The following is a 17,447-nucleotide window of genomic DNA, read 5'->3' as shown; positions in this document are numbered from 1 at the left end:
TCTTTGTTTTTCTATTTTATTTATGTTATGTAATCCTGTGCTCCTTGAACAGTTTATTTTCTGTGATGTTAATACCCATCTTGACTAACTGGGTTAATAAAACTGCCACAGACTGTTTACAGTACAGTTGTCATTCAGTTCAACTAAGAATTTCAGTGAATTTCGCTCAAAAATGTGTATCTTTTTGTGTATTTTTTTTAACCGGAAAATATATTGAGATGTATATCGAATATCAAGTTTGAGTAAAAATATATCAAGATATAATGTTTTGTCAATATCGCCCAGCCATAAAACAGTTTAGTGCTTGTCATACCCACCACTGTTCTGAGTAACTTTACTTGATTAAATAAGCCTATGCTAACATTCCACATTAAAAAATAGTAACATATGATGTGTGCTGCTATCGCAATAGATTAATACCGACATAGGCCAATATGCAGGGCTTAAATATCAATATCCTTTTGAAAATTAAAAAGTTGTGTCAGGACAGACCTAATAAAAAAATATTCTTAACAATTAATCTATTGTTATACATAACACTTCCCAGATTTGTATGTGACTTCCTTTTAGTGGTGGATGGACTTTGCTTACCTCATCAAAATGATATTTATATATTTCCTATAGTGTGAATGTAATTTTTGATGATGTGAGAGATTTGTTCCTATATGTGGTTTACTTGGAGACAAACTTCAGGGCAGTGAGTCTAATGGTCAAACAGTTACTTTCTCACCTCATACTGAGTGATGCTCACTCGACCAGTGTTGGGTAAAGCTTTCCAACAGCAGTGGCTAATCTGTGTGTGACAAAAGATATTTTTGCTGGCAAATAATTGACTTACAACTATAGTGAGCTAGCTAACAAGGCAGAATTTTTTTTTCTTCTTTTGCTCAGCAGCTGTTAAATTAGAACCAAACAGAATCATGTTTTGTGGGAATTTGTGTTTTTTTATGCTTTACTGAGCAAGATTGTGAAGCTATTTGTGCTGAATATAGTTTGTCTAACAATGTTGCAAAATGCTATCCTCTCAACTGCCCTCTTTCTTATGTGTCTACTTTGTGGATTCATTTGGGTGTTGAGATCAAATAAAACTACATTTAGTTTGCATGCATAACAAATAAGTGCAGCAAAATAGAAAACTCTTGCATGTTAATTGGAACGCACTTCCTGGTAGATAAGAGTATATTGTATGTACATTATGTATGAGTTAAATATGTTTGTGTGTGTGCTTAAAGCGTACCTTCTACAGCGGGAGATAGGGCAATTCCCTCTCTCTCGTGGAGGGGCAGGGCACTGAGGCGAGGAATGTCATCTGGCACCATGGCGCGGGGCTGGCCCAGTGCTACTGCTGCCGCCCGGCAAACATGCTTGATCCTGGGACCACGCAGTGGCTGCTCCTGACGAAAAAATACATGACAAATAAGACAATAGCTTTAAAAAGTAATTACAGAAATATATTACTTTAAATACAAAACCCAAAACCAGTGAAGTTGGCACTTTGTGTAAATCGTAAATAAAAACAGAACACAATGATTTGCAAATCCTTTTCAACCTATATTCAATTGAATAGACTGCAAAGACACAATACTTAACATTCAAACTGGTAAACTTTGTTATTTTTTGCAAATATTAGCTCATTTGGAACTTGATGCCTGCAACGTGTTTCAAAAAAGCTGGCACAAGTGACAAAAAAGACTGAGAAGGCTGAGGAATGCTCATCAAACACTTATCTGGAACATCCCATAGGTCAGTGGTTCTCAACCTTTTTTCAGTGATGTACCCCCTGTGAACATTCTTTTTAATTCAAGTACCCCCTAATCAGAGCAAAGCATTTTTGGTTGAAAAAAATGGGATAAAGAAGTAAAATACAGCACTATGTCATCAGTTTCTGATTTATTAAAATGTATAACAGTGCAAAATACTGCTCATTTGTAGTGGTCTTTCTTGAACTATTTGGAAAAAAAGATATACAAATAACTGAAAACTAAAATAAATAAAAAATAAACAAGTGTTTCAATTATAAATAAAGATTTCTACACATAGAAGTAATCATCAACTTAAAGTGCCCTCTTTGGGGATTGTAATAGAGATCCATCTAGATTCATGAACTTCATTCTAAACATTTCTTCACAAAAAAAGAAATCTTTAACAACAATGTTTATGGAACATGTCCACAAAAAATCTAGCTGTCAACACTGAATATTGCATTGTTGCATTTCTTTTCACAGTTTATGAACTTACATTCATATTTTGTTTAAGTATTATTCAATAGATATATTTATGAAGGATTTTTGAATTGTTGCAATTTTTAGAATATTTAAAAAAAATCCCAGGTACCCCTTGGCATACCTTCAAGTACCCCCAGGGGTACGCGTACCCCCATTTGAGAACCCCTGCCATAGGTGACTAGGCTAATTGAGAACAGGTGGGTGCCATGATTGGGTTTAAAATCAGCTCTCATGAAATGTCCAGTTATTCACAAACAAGGATGGGGCGAGGGTTACCACTTTGTGAACAAATGCGTGAGCAAATTGTCCAACAGTTTGAGAACGTTTCTCAACGAGCTATGGCAAGGAATTTAGGGATTTCACCATCTACGGTCCGCAATTTCATCAAAAGGTTCAGAGAATCTTGAGAAATCACTGCATGTAAAACTCTACTAGGCAAAGCGAAAGCCATTTATCAACAACAACCAGAAACGCAGCCGGCTTCGCTGGGCCCGAGCTCATCTAAAATGGACTGATGCAAAGTGGAAAAGTGTTCTGTGTTCTGACGAGTCCGCATTTCAAATGGTTTTTGGAAACTGTGGACGTTGTGTCCTTTGGAACAAAGAGGAAAAGAAGCCTCCTGATTGTTATAGGCGTAAAGTTTAAAAGCCAGCATCTGTGATGGTATGGGGGTGTATTAGTGCCCAAGGCATGGGTTAACTTACACATCTATGAAGGCACCAGGGTTTCCCACACATTCATTTATTTGTGGCGGCCCGCCACAAAAGGATTACGGCCGCCACAAATAGATTTTTCGGCTTTTGACTCGCTCAACCGCTCATAAAAGCAATGGGACTCTGTCTGTGAATGGAGCTTGTAGTTACAACTCCGGTGCAGTAGCCCGCCTACTTACATGCGTCACATACTGTCACGTGTCTAGCGTCATATGCTTTCGCCGAGAGCTAACAATAGCATGGCTAACGTTAGCTGAGGCAGGTCGAGTTGCATTTAGCTGCGGGCATCACACAACAGGCGTTTCTCCTCCTCGTCTCTCATTCTGACAGATACGGAAAACAAGCCCGCCTTCTTACATAAGTCACATACTCTCGCAAGTCTACCGTCATAGCTCTCGCCGATCAGAGAGGTGGCAGCATGGCTAACGTTAGCTGAGGCAGGTCGAGCGAGCGGAGCTTGCGACAATACAAGAGAGATGGTGCGAAACTTATCACAAATGGAGGAAGAATAATAAATGCCCAAAATAAAGAGCAGGGGGTCAATCATCTGGCGGTGGTTTGGCTTCAAGTGGGAAGATATTCAGCAGACAACAGCAATATGCTGTTCAATGTATATACCATAATGATTAACCTGTGTGATGACTGTATTATGCTGATAGTATATATTTGTACCATAAATTGATTAACGTGGACCCCGACGTAAATAAGTTGAAAAACTTATTTGGGTGTTACCATTTAGTGGTCAATTGTATGGAATATGTACTGTACTGTGCAATCTACTAATACAAGTATCAACCAATCAATGAAAAGTATGCAACAGAAGTGTTACTACAAAAAGGTAGCAACACTATTAATTTGTTCTTTCATTTAATAAGTCACCTGTGAGAGAATGAAGTGTATTTTATAAATACAGTTTTGGTCAATTGACTTAGTTGTGATTTCCCTCTCTGCATGAAAGTTTAAAAATAGTATATATTAATGCAGTATGAAGAAGAATGTTTTAATGTAGACACATAGAATCATCATACTGCTGTGATTATATGCATCAAGTGTTCATTCAAGGCCAAAGCAAAATATCGTAATATATATCATATATCGAAATATGGCATAAAAATATTGCGATATTAATAAAAGCCAATATCGCCCAGTCCTATGTGAATGCAATGAAAATAATAAAATCTGAGCCAACCAGCTGTTAAAATGTTGTCCCGGTTAATGTTTTAGCCATTAAAGGCCCTTCATTTCAAGATTTCAACTGTGATCGGGCTTTAAACAGGTGGCTGACCTGTTCAGATGGGTGTAACCGCTACTGGTCAAATAATAATAATAATAATAATAATAATAATGGATTAGATTTATATTGCGCTTTTCTATTGTTAGATACTCAAAGCGCTCACAGAGAAAATGCGAAATAGCATTTAATTTTACATCCATGCAACGCCATTTAAATGTAATTATAGATAATAATAATAATAATAATAATAATAAATACTGTGTAGTGTTGTAAATAGTCAACGGGAAGGATTTTAGTAAGATATAAGCCATGAGCGCCATGAGCACTACACAGCCAGAAAAAAACCTAGGCAGGACAAGTAAAAATATTGGGGCAAGTAGATTTGAGAAGTCGGGCAAGTAGAAAAAACAAAGGGTGCAAAGTCTGCAGGCAGTAGGAAACACATGGTTAAGTGTAGCAAGTAAACTGATGGCAGTCTAAAGCACAAGATTTTTGGAGTGGGCTTTAAGAGACATTTAAAGGGGAACATTATCACCAGACCTATGTAAGCGTCAATATATACCTTGATGGTGCAGAAAAAAGACCATCTATTTTTTTAACCGATTTCCGAACTCTAAATGGTGAATTTTGGCGAATTAAACGCCTTTCTGTTTATCGGGCTGGAGGCGATGACGTCAGAATGTGACGTCGCCGAGGTAACACACCCACCATTTTCATTTTCAACACATTACAAACACCGGGTCTCAGCTCTGTTACTTTCCGTTTTTTTCACTATTTTTTTGAACCTTGGAGACATCATGCCTCGTCGGTGTGTTGTCGAAGGGTGTAACAACACTAACAGGGAGGGATTCAAGTTGCACCACTGGCCCGAAGATGCCAAAGTGTCTGCCGCCAGACCCCCATTGAATGTGCGGGAGTGTCTCCACATTTGACCGGCGATGCTAAGGCAGACATGGCACAGAGATGTATGGATAACCTGCAGATGCATTTGCAACGATAGTCAACGAAATCACAAAGGTGAGTTTTGTTGATGTTGACTGCAAGCTAATCGATGCTAACATGCTACGCTAATCGATGCTAACATGCTATTTACCGGCGGTGCTAAAGCAGACATGGAACAGAGATGTATGGATAACCTGTAGATGCATTTGCAACTATATTACGTTTCCTTCCACCCACTTTTAGTGCGAAAACTCTTACCAATCGACGGATTTAAGTTGCTCCAGTGTCAAAAAATGAGAAAGTCCTGATCGTTTGGTCCGCACATTTTACCGGCGATGCTAACGCAGCTATTCGGCCATGCTATGGCTATGAATAGCGTCAATAGCTATTCGCTCAATAGCTTCAGTTTCTTCTTCAATATTTTCATACTCCAACCATCTGTTTCAATACATGCGTAATCTGTTGAATCGCTTAAGTCGCTGAAATCCGAGTTTGAATCCGAGCTAATGTCACTATATCTTGCTGTGGTATTCCCATTGTTTGTTTACATTGGCAGCACTGTGTGACGTCACAGGGAAATGGCGAGTGTCTTCGCAGAGAGTCGAAAATAAGGCACTTTAAAGCTTTATTTAGGGATATTCCGAGACCGGTAAAATTTTGAAAAAAACTTCAAAAAATACAACAAGCCATTGGGAACTGATTTTTATTGTTTTTAACCCTTTTGAAATTGTGGTAATGTTCCCCTTTAAGCTTTTATATTTTATAAGATTATATATTTTTTGTAAGAACCACAATTAATAAATATATTTCAGTGAATAACTAATTGTTCAAATCTGTATATAAATATGTACATAAAGTGTTGTAATTATATTCCAACTCCGCATTCTTCTTGGTCATCGCCACCACCGCTTACAACTTAAGATGTACATCAAGCAAGAATGGGAAAGAATACCACCTGAAAAGCTTAAAAATTGGTCCTCTCAGTTCCCAAACATTTACTAAGTGTTGTTAAAAGGAATGGTCATGTAACACAGCGGTTAAAAATGGCCCTGTGGTAAATTTTTTGCAAGGTGTTGCTGCCATAAATTATAAGTAAATGATTATTTGCAAATAAAACATTCAGTTTTTCAGTTTGAACATTAGATATCTTGTTTTTGCAGTCTATTCAATTGAATATTAGTTGAAAAGGATTTGCAAATCATTATATTCTGTTTTTATTTACGAATTATACAACGAGCCAACTTCACAGGTTTTGAGTTTTATATATATCTTTCAGGAAACACTTGCCTTGGCCGTAAAAAGTTAAAATTCGAGGCCTGTAATGAGACCCTTTTTGGGCCTCGGGCCTATAACGTTCATATAGGGCTGGGCGATATTGGCTTTTATTAATATCGCAATATTTTTATGCCATATTGCAATATATATTACGACATTTTGCCTTGGCCTTGATGAACACTTGATGCATATAATCACAACAGTATGATGATTCTATGTGTCTTCATTAAAACATTCTTCTTCATACTGCATTAATATACCGTATTTCCTTGAATAGCCGCCGGGCATGCAATATGCGCCTGCCTTGAATTACTGCCGGGCAAAACTGGCTCCCCAAATTAATAAGTGCATGCTTGCTTTTACCGCCGGGTCAAATTTGTGACGTCACGAGTGATGCTTCCCCTGCCGTTATTTTCAAAATGGCAGAGGAGTTTATTTTGCTTTGGCCATGTGTAAACCAGGGGTCTTGTTCCACAGCCATACAGATCACGCTAATCGTTGTGATATAAACAACTTTAACACTCTTAATAATATGCGCCACACTCTGTGAAGCCACACCAAACACATTTCTGGAGAACATTGGCTCTGTAACACATTATAAACGCAACATAACACTTACCGAGAATGCAATGCATCCACGACTCCTGGCTACACCATACACTCGCTGGCACCAAACCCCCCCCTCTTCTCCGTGCGTTGGTTGAGGTGGGCGGGGTTGGGGGCGTGTGTATAATACAGCTAAGAGTCACGGATGCACGGCATTATGGGTAATCCTTATGCTGCATTTATAATGTGCCACAGAGCCAATGCTCTCCAGAAATGTGCTTGGTGTTGGTTCACAGAGCGTGGCGCATATTATCAAGAGTTTTAAAGTTGTTTATATCACAACCATCAGTGTAAAAGGTACGGCTGTTGACCAAGTATATATTGCAATCTTGTACAAGAAGCATCGAAATGCATGTGTCCGGCCAGCACATAGACAGCATGGTGTAAAAGTGGGCGCGATGACATGCTGGCGAGCAGTGTTCCCCAACCACTGGGTCGCGGACGCAGAATAATTTTTTATTATTATTTATTTTATAACACTCAATTTTTTATTTCATGCCATTGGTAAGCGCAGGTGTGAGGTTTTAAGATTATTAGCGCCTGCTTACTTTTACCGCATGCTTTGAATAAGCGCAGGAATGAGAAGAGGCTTTAAATTAATTAGCGCCCCGGCGGCTATTCAAGGAAATACGCTATGCTACTTTTAAACTCTCATGCAGAGAGGGAAATCACAACTAAGTCAATTGACCAAAACTGTATTTATTAAATACTCTTCATTCTCTCACGGGTGACTTTTTAAATGAAAAAACTAATTAATAGTATTGCTACCTTTTTGTAGTAACACTTCTGCTGCATACTTTGCATATTGCTGTTGTCTGCTGATCATCTTCCCACTTGAAGCCAAACCACTGCCAGATGATGGATCCCCTGCTCTTTATTTTGGGCATTTATTGTTCTTCCTCCATTTGTGATCAGTTTCGCACCTTCTCTCTCTTGTATTGTCATAAGCTCCGCTCCGCTCTGCTTGTACGACCTGCCTCAGCTAACGTTAGCTATGCTGCTACCTTTCTGGTCGGCGAGAGCGTATGACGCTCGACAGTATGTGACGTATGTAAGAAGGCGGGCTTGTTTTCCATCTCTGTGAGGAGAGACGAGGAGGAGTGACAAACGCCAGTAATGTAATGCCCGCAGCTAAAAGCAACTCTGTGAGAACATATCGAATATTACGATAGTCATTTTCTATATCGCACAGAGACAAACCTGCGATATATCGTTTATATCGATATATCGCCCAGCCCTACGTTCATAGTGAAGTGAATTATTTATATAGGGCTTTTCTATAGTGACTCAAATTTCTTTACATTGTGACACCCAATATCTAAGTTACATTTTTTAAACCAGTGTGGGTGGCACTAGGAGCAGGTGGGTGAAGTGTCTTGCCCAAGGACACAACAGCAGTGACTAGGTTGGCAGAAGCGGGGATCGAACCTGGAACCCTCGAGTTGCGGGCACAGCCGCTCTACCAACCCAGCTATACCGCCCTTCCTTCATAAAATTAAAGGAGGGTCAAGACTAAGGCTGGGATGATATTGCCTTTTTTTAATATCGCGATATTTTTAGGCCATATCGCGATATACGATATACATTACGATATTTTGCCTTGGCCTTGAATGAACACTTGATGCATATAATCACAGGAGTATGTTGATTATATGTGTATACATTCTTCTTCATACTGCATTCATATACGCTACTTTTAAACTTTCATGCAGAGAGGGAAATCACAACTAGGTCATTTGAACAAAAGTATATTTATTACAGTTATTAAGCAATGGCACAAACATTCGAGTCATTTCCAACACAAATTGCAAGATTGTCAGAGACATTTTAAGTGTGAAATAAAAATGAGCTGCATAATAGGAAATCAAATAGTATTCATCCTTCTCTATGTGGTATGTTACTAAGGTTATGAAATTCTCTTCATTCTCTAGCGAGTGACTTTACAAACGATGCTACATATTAGCAGTAATGCTACTTTTTATAGCAACGCTCTTTCCCCCCCACACTTGACAAATTACGGTTGTCTGTTCGACATATTCCCACTTGAAGCCAAACCACCGCCGAACGATGAAAACCCTGCTGTTGTTATTGGGAATTAAGTCTTCCTTCATTTGTTACCAGATCCGCACCATCTTTCTCTCGTACGGCTACGTTAGCAGCTAAAATTAGCCACGTCGCTACCGCTCTGCCCTTTTTTTTTTTTTTTTTACCTCTCTGCCCTGCGAGCGCGTGTATGTGACGTATGTAAGCCTGCTTGTCTGCGAGAAGGAAAGACAGGAAAGAGCGAGGAGAGCCTGAAGTGTACGCCCGCAGCTAAAAGTCCTGCGTGTGAACGTATACTCGAATATTACGATATAGTCATTTTCTGTATCGCACAGAGGCAAACCCGCGATATATCGTATATATCGTATATATCGATATATCGCCAAGCCCTAGTCAAGAAAAGAATATGTTGATTGACAAACATATTTAACATCATTACCTGAGAACTACCAAGTTTAGAAGACAGGTTGACTCTCCTTTTCCTACATCCACTCACTGGCACTTGGGACTCTCTGGAGCTCAACTGTATATCCACACACAAACACAAGAAGCTATGAAATAAAAGTAATCGTTAATATGAAATAGGAAGGGATGCGACAATGCAAACCTGCGACAACTTGAACTGCTTTTGCTGATCAATCTTAATGAGCTGCACTTTGGCTTTCTTCAGCAGGTGAAGCATTCGCTTATTGGCTCCGCTTAGACCAACGCGATAGCCGGGATAGATTTCCACCGCCTGGCGAGCATCCCCACTTCCTGCTTCTTCTGCAAGTAAACAGAAACATCACTAGGTAGTTGTAGGTAAGGTGGGTATTATGTGGGATAACTTCTGTATGGCATCACATAACCATAAGATCGCATTAACCCTTAAAAAAGTTATTCAACATCAAACAGTGTGAAGCATAAAAAACACAAACCATGCAAAATAGTCTGATTTCTAACAGTGTGTCTATTTATTTTAGTTATTTAAAAAATACCTAGGTTAAAACATTCCAGGGCATGTAAAAGTATTTTTTGAGCACATTCAACAATACGTAATTATTATAATTAATGATAACTATGATAAGTTTGGTCACATTTCGGCCTGCAACAATTCATTGATTTAATCGATTAATTCAATTCTTTTTTTTTAACATCAATTTGTACTTTGCTTCTTCTATGATTATTTAAAGATTAAAATATGTGATCATTGTATTTCTTCAGCTCACACAAGAGCAGTGCACCTATTGGAACAAATTAATCGATTACTAAAATAATCGATAGCTGCAGCCCAAGTCACGATAACCTTGATATGAAATGTTCATATCGTTACATCCTTAATAAGAAAATCCCAATTCTAACACAAACACTTAATTACTCAATCGATAGCTGCAGCCCTCCACACGATAGCCTTAATATGAAATGTTCATTTCATTACAATACTAATAGGAACATCACGGATCTAACACAGACACAGGATATATTTACTGTATTTTTTTGACTATCCGCTGCCACTTTTTTCCTATGCTTTGAACCCTGCAGCTTATAAAATGGTGCGGGTAATTTATGGATTTTTCTTTGCTATCCATCTTCTTCCGCTTATCCGAGGTCGGGTCGCGGGGGCAACAGCCTAAGCAGGGAAACCCAGACTTCCCTCTCCCCAGCCACTTCGTCTAGCTCTTCCCGGGGGATCCCGAGGCATTCCCAGGCCAGCCGGGAGACATAGTCTTCCCACCGTGTCCTGGGTCTTCCCCGTGGCCTCCTACCGGTTGGACGTGCCCTAAACACCTCCCTAGGGAGGCATTCGGGTGGCATCCTGACCAGATGCCCGAACCACCTCATCTGGCTCCTCTCGATGTGGAGGAGCAGCGGCTTTACTTTGAGTTCCTCCCGGATGGCAGAGCTTCTCACCCTATCTCTAAGGGAGAGCCCCGCCACCCGGCGGAGGAAACTCATTTCGGCCGCTTGTACCCGTGATCTTATCCTTTCTGTCGTGACCCAAAGCTCATGACCATAGGTGAGGATGGGAACGTAGATCGACCGGTAAATTGAGAGCTTTGCCTTCCGGCTCAGCTCCTTCTTCACCACAACGGATCGGTACAACGTCCGCATTACTGAAGACGCCGCACCGATCCGCCTGTCGATCTCAAGATCCACTCTTCCCTCACTCGTGAACAAGACTCCTAGGTATTTGAACTCCTCCACTTGGGGCAGGGTCTCCTCCCCAACCCGGAGATGGCATTCCAACCTTTTCCGGGCGAGAACCATGGACTCGGACTTGGAGGTGCTGATTCTCATTCCGGTCGCTTCACACTCGGCTGCAAACTGATACAGTGAGAGCTGAAGATCCCGGTCAGATGAAGCCATCAGGACCACATCATCTGCAAAAAGCAGAGACCTAATCCTGCGGTCACCAAACCAGAACCCTTCAACGCCTTGGCTGCGCCTAGAAATTCTGTCCATAAAAGTTATGAACAGAATCGGTGACACATTGACAGCCTTGGCGGTGTCCAACCCTCACTGGAAATGTGTTCGACTTACTGCCGGCAATGCGGACCAAGCTCTGACACTGCTCGTACAGGGAGCGGACCGCCACAATAAGACCGTCCCATACCCCATACTCTCTGAGCACTCCCCACAGGACTTCCCGAGGGACATGGTCGAATGCCTTCTCCAAGTCCACAAAGCACATGTAGACTGGTTGGGCATACTCCCATGCACCCTCAAGAACCCTGCCGAGAGTATAGAGCTGATCCACAGTTCTACGACCAGGACGAAAACCACACTGTTCCTCCTGAATCCGAGGTTTGACTATCCGGCGTAGCCTCCTCTCCAGTACACCTGAATAAATCTTACCGGGAAGGCTGAGGAGTGTGATCCCACGATAGTTGGAACACACCCTCCGGTCCCCCTTCTTAAAGAGAGGAACCACCACCCTGGTCTGCCAATCCAGAGGTACCGCCCCCGATGTCCACGCGATGCTGCAGAGTCTTGTCAACCAAGACAGCCCCACAGCATCCAGAGCCTTAGGGGACTCCGGGCGGCCCTCATCCACCCCTGGGACCTTGCCACCGAGGAGCTTTTTAACTACCTCAGCGACCTCAGCCCCAGAAATAGGAAAGTCCACCACAGATTCCCCAGGCACTGCTTCCTCATAGGAAGACGTGTTGGTGGGATTGAGGAGGTCTTTGAAGTATTCCCTCCACCTATCCACAACATCCGCAGTTGAGGTCAGCAGAACACCATCCGCACCATACACGGTGTTGATAGTGCACTGCTTCCCCTTCCTGAGGCGGCGGACGGTGGTCCAGAATCGCTTCAAAGCCGTCCGGAAGTCGTTTTCCATGGTTTCCCCGAACTCCTCCCATGTCCGAGTTTTTGCCTCCGCGACCGCTGCAGCCGCACACCGCTTGGCCTGTCGGTACCTGTCCACTGCCTCCGGAGTCCTATGAGCCAAAAGGACCCGATAGGACTCCTTCTTCAGCTTGACGGCATCCCTCACCGCTGGTGTCCACCAAGGGGTTTTAGGATTGCCGCCCCGACAGGCACCAACCACCTTGCGGCCACAGCTTCGATCAGCCGCCTCGACAATAGAGGTGCTTAACATGGTCCACTCGGACTCAATGTCCAGCACGTCCCTCGTGACATGTTCGAAGTTCTTCCGGAGGTGGGAATTGAAACTTTCTCTGACAGGAGACTGCCAGACGTTCCCAGCAGACCCTCACAATGCGTTTGGGCCTCCCAGGTCTGTCCGGCATCCTCCCCCACCATCGCAGCCAACTCACCACCAGGTGGTGATTGGTAGAAAGCTCCGCCCCTCTCTTCACCCGAGTGTCCAAAACATAAGGCCGCAAATCCGATGACACAACTACAAAGTCGATCATGGAACCGCGGCCTAGGGTGTCCTGGTGCCAAGTGCACATATGGACACCCTTATGTTTAAACATGGTGTTTGTAATGGACAAACTGTGACGAGCACAAAAGTCCAATAACAAAACCCCACTCGGGTTTGGATCCGGGCGGCCATTCTTCCCAATCACGCCCCTCCAGGTTTCACAGTCGTTGCCAACATGAGCGTTGAAGTCCCCCAGTAGGACAAGTGAATCACCCGGGGGAGCACTTTCCAGTACTCCCTCAAGTGTACCCAAAAAGGGTGGGTACTCTGAACTGCTGTTTGGTGCATAAGCACAAACAACAGTCAGGACCCGTGCTACCCTTTCGTCCACCGGGTTGAACTCCAACGTGCAGGCTTTAAGCCGGGGGGCAACCAGAATTGCCACCCCAGCCTGTCGCCTCTCACTGTCGCCAGAGTGGAAGAGGGTCCAGTCCCTTTCCAGAGAAGTAGTTCCAGAGCCCTTGCTGTGCTTCGAAGTGAGTCCGACTATATCCAGCCGGAAATTCTCCACTTCGCGCACTAGCTCAGGCTCTTTTCCCCCAGTGAGGTGACGTTCCACGTCCGAAGAGCTAGCTTCTGTAGCAGAGGATCGGACCGCCAAGTGCCCTGCCTTCGGCTGCCGCCCAGCTCACATTGCACCCGACCTCTATGGCCCCTTCTATGGGTGGTGAGCCCATTGGAGGGGTGACCCACATTGCCTCTTCGGGCTGTGCCTGGCCGGGCCCCATGGGAACAGGCCCGGCCACCAGGCACTCGCCATCGTGCCCCACCCCGGGCCTGGCTCCAGAGGGGGGCCCCGGTGACCCGTGTCCGGGCGAGGGAAATCTGGGTCCATGTTTTGTCTTCTTCATAGAGGTCTTTGAGCTGCTCTTTGTCTGATCCCTCACCTTGAACCTGTTTGCCTTGGGAGGCCCTACCATTTATGCCCCCGGACAACATAGCTCCTAGGATCATTGGGACATGCAAACTCCTCTACCACGATAAGGTGGCAGCTTTGCTATCGGCCATAATGTTTGTATTGAACAAATAGTTTTCAACTCTGACAAAAACACTGAAAAAGTATGTTATTGTTTGTGCTATAGGCCAGCTTTTGGACAAGTTTGCCTACTGCGGGTCCTCCAGTTTGAAAACTTTGTGATTCCTTCCTTGAACTGGAAGTATGCTGTGTTACGTCTACTATTCCTCTAGCACTTGGAGATTTGTTGTTCAAATGTAAAGTGTAATACAAATATAATCTATTACTATTATTATTACATATTTTCTGCTTGAAAGAGTCCTTAATTGATCCCTCCAACCAACGTTTGTAAGTTTTACAATATTACTGAAAAAATTAATTCTTACTAAACCGTCCCATGTGTGATGTGTTTTCATGCATATCTGTACGTGCTATTGTAATGTAATCAAGCTAGTGTTATTAGCATTAGCGAATATGGTAACACGTTAACAAGTGCATGTGTTAGTATTAACTGAAGTTTTGTAAATTCACCAAAATGTCACTGTGAAGTGATTGAATCTGTTTAGCTGATTTGAGAGCTAGCTTCTGCAACTAGTGGGTCCATGACGATGAGTAATGTTTTGTTTGATCAGCCGTTTTACTGCTGTGTTACAGTAACCATTTAGAAACAATTACAGTATTTGTTTGATCAGCCGTTTTATTGCCGTGGTACGGTAACCATTTGGAAACAATTACAGTATGGAAATAAACATTAACAAAATCTTTTGTACCGGTATATATCTGCGGCGTAATGCGGCTAATACATGTAAAATTAAATAAAAAAAGTTCCTAATATTTTGTGGGTTTGGCTCAAATACTGGAGCGCTCGATAGCCCGGAAAGTACGGTGATTGTTTTTTATGAAATTTTTCTAAAAGTGAGTGGAACTGCTGTTAAACTGTACAGATTATAATGGAAAGAGACGTACAAAAATATATATTGAAGTTCAAAGGAGTGATATTTTGTACTGGTTGAGAATATCCCCGTCAGAAGTTAATTGTAAATTTTCCTGCCTCTTTAGAGAATCTGAATCGAGAATCGTTGAGAACCGAAATCGAAAGGAGAACCCACAATTCCAACCGGAATCGACCAAATTAGAGCGAGGCCCAACCCAAGTAATAAGATTAGACAACGCTTACTGTTTTTGTCTGTGTCTTCCTGCGAGGTCTGGGAGGATGTCTTGACGTCGGTGTTTACCGACACAGCCAGCTTTCTTACCACCCCAGGCAAGTCCATCTCTTCCATGGTGATTTTTGGTTTGCGACTTCTTTTGATGCGTGGTGTTAAAACGTTGGCTTGCGTGTCCTTACTTTGAGGCACAAAATGGCCTCTCCTTTCCGCCAGCTTCAAGGTGAGCTTCTTCAGGTTCTTGTAGAACTCAAGGTGACTGGTGCCATAACCGGGTCGCGGTGTCAGCTTGGCAGCAACAGCCGAGGGGCTCTCCAATGCAGCTACAGAGTCGGCGTCACATGCAGATTCGTGGGAGGACGTGCTGGTCTTTTCGTCCTCCTTCTGTGGTTGATTCTTCAGCCATGAGGATAAATGGCCCTTTGGGAAAGGGACCAATCCCTGATCCAGGAACCTTTTTGGTGTTTTGATGACGCGTGAGGACCGTGCCGTCATCACAGCTGCGGTGTTGGCCTTGACCGAATCAAAAAGAGAGCCGGGGTCGGCTTGCGGTGGTGTGTCAGTAGCAGGTTCTGTAACGTAGGTGTAAAAAACATGCTTTGTACGCTTGACACGTTTTGGGCTGGCAGTGGCGGGAGAGGTGGTGTTTTGCGGCTTTCTTCTGTGGCCAAACAAAGACTTGCGGGCGTTTCTTTTGAACGTGCGACGCTTCGACGGCACCACGGATGTCCCTGCCGTTGCCCCCTGTCCGCTTTGCACTCCAGCTTCCACTCCAATCTCTGGGGAGGCAGCCACGGCTTTCTTTGTCCTTTGGCGCCGGTGCAATGACGGCACTGTCAGCGGCATTGGATCCTCTGACACCTCATCATGCACTTTAATTTTGGAAGTTTTTGCCTTTTCTGTTGCGGTGAGCGCCGGGCTCAACAATTCCTCGTGCTGTGTGTCGCTAGCTTTGTTACCTGACTTGGATGCCTGCTCGTCTGAACATTTGCCTATCTTTGGTGGTCTTTTGACTTTAATCGCTTTTTCTTCCTCTGAGTTCCTTGGCACAATTTTCCCAATTACGCTAGATTTTGGGGAAGTCTTGGGGAGTATTTTTCCAACGAGAGGTTTGGGTCCAGGATCACAGTCTTTGAGACGCTTCGATTTTTTGTGTGGACGACTTTTTGTCACTCCAAATCCGTCAAAGTCTTCTTCCTGAAAGAAAAACACAGTCAAGATTAATATCACACTCCTAAAACTGAACAATATCAACTACAAAAGAGAGCCAAACATTAGGCCAGGGCCTATGACAAATGTTGCTCAACGATATTGACCTCAAAATTTCTGATAAATGATATTAGAGCTGCACAATTATGGACAAAATAATATTCAGGATTATCTTTATCCAATATTGAAATCACATTTACTTATCACAATTATTTACCATGGACTTAGACAAACTTTAAATGATAAATAAATGATAAATGGGTTGTACTTGTATAGCGCTTTTCTACCTTCAGGTTACTCAAAGTGCTTTGACACTCCTTCCACATTTACCCATTCACACACTGATGGAGGGAGCTGCCATGCAAGGCGTTAACCAGCACCCATCAGGAGCAAGGGTGAAGTGTCTTGCTCAGGACACAACGGATGTGACGAGGTTGGTACTAGGTGGGGATTGAACCAGGGACCCTCGGGTTGCGCACGGCCACTCTTTCACAGCCCCACGCCAATGATCCAAAAGGGAAAATGTTCCACACAGTAGCTCTCAGACAAACTTTAATGATACCCAAGCGAAATTGTTCCAGACAGTAGCTCGGTTACAAAGGATGGAAAAGATTATGCAAACAAAGGCACAAAAAGAGGGCAAAAATAAAAGGTATAAAGTAGACAAAACAATTTACCATAGTAGTAATATAATATATAACATATGTAATATTTTACATATTATGTATACAGTATATAATATATATTGATATATTATATAATATATACAATATATAGTGAGGAGTCAGTTAAATTAGAACTAGCCAGCGCCAGGTTGGAAAATCCCTGCACACATAATTTTCTTAGAATAATACAGAACTCACATAATGTTTTTTCTGCTATGACTGTGCCAGAGTTGGACATGCCTTCTATTGAGGTGGCAAATTATGATGCGTTCAGTTTATCGCAGCACCAAGCAAACAATCGGAAAATACCCGTCATATGAATTCCTAGATATGGTCGTAATTATTTTAAGTGCACTACGCATAATAACTGCAACATTATTAATATTGATACTACAGATAATTTGATCAAAAAACTCCTCAAAACAGCCCACTACCTATAATATGGGCTTTTTAAACATAAGATTATTGTCTCTCAAAACATTATTAGTTAATGAGGTCATTAGAGACAACAATCTTAACTCAATCAGTCTCAGCGAAACT

At 42.5% G+C, this 17,447-nt stretch overlaps 1 protein-coding gene across 5 annotated transcripts in view; it reads right to left on the bottom strand.

Annotated features, from left to right (window-relative positions):
* Positions 1-17,447, bottom strand: part of kmt2ba (lysine (K)-specific methyltransferase 2Ba) — an 86,846-nt gene that overhangs the window by 53,178 nt on the left and 16,221 nt on the right. For all 5 annotated transcript variants that reach the window (XR_009806427.1, XM_061897494.1, XM_061897495.1 and 2 more), the window contains exons 2-5: positions 15,045-16,230; positions 9,646-9,803; positions 9,478-9,561; positions 1,238-1,394 (exon numbers count right to left, since the gene is read on the bottom strand). Coding sequence is in view for 4 of the 5 variants with exons in the window: in XM_061897494.1 (XP_061753478.1) it covers positions 1,238-1,394; positions 9,478-9,561; positions 9,646-9,803; positions 15,045-16,230 (1,585 nt within the window). In the remaining variant the exon portion in view is untranslated. The remainder of the gene's footprint in view (positions 1-1,237; positions 1,395-9,477; positions 9,562-9,645; positions 9,804-15,044; positions 16,231-17,447) is intronic.

This window comes from Nerophis ophidion, linkage group LG04 (genome assembly GCF_033978795.1).
Source record: "Nerophis ophidion isolate RoL-2023_Sa linkage group LG04, RoL_Noph_v1.0, whole genome shotgun sequence".
Lineage (NCBI taxonomy): Eukaryota > Metazoa > Chordata > Actinopteri > Syngnathiformes > Syngnathidae > Nerophis > Nerophis ophidion.
Note: the sequence above shows the minus strand (reverse complement) of the source record. Positions and strands in the feature narration are given on the sequence as shown.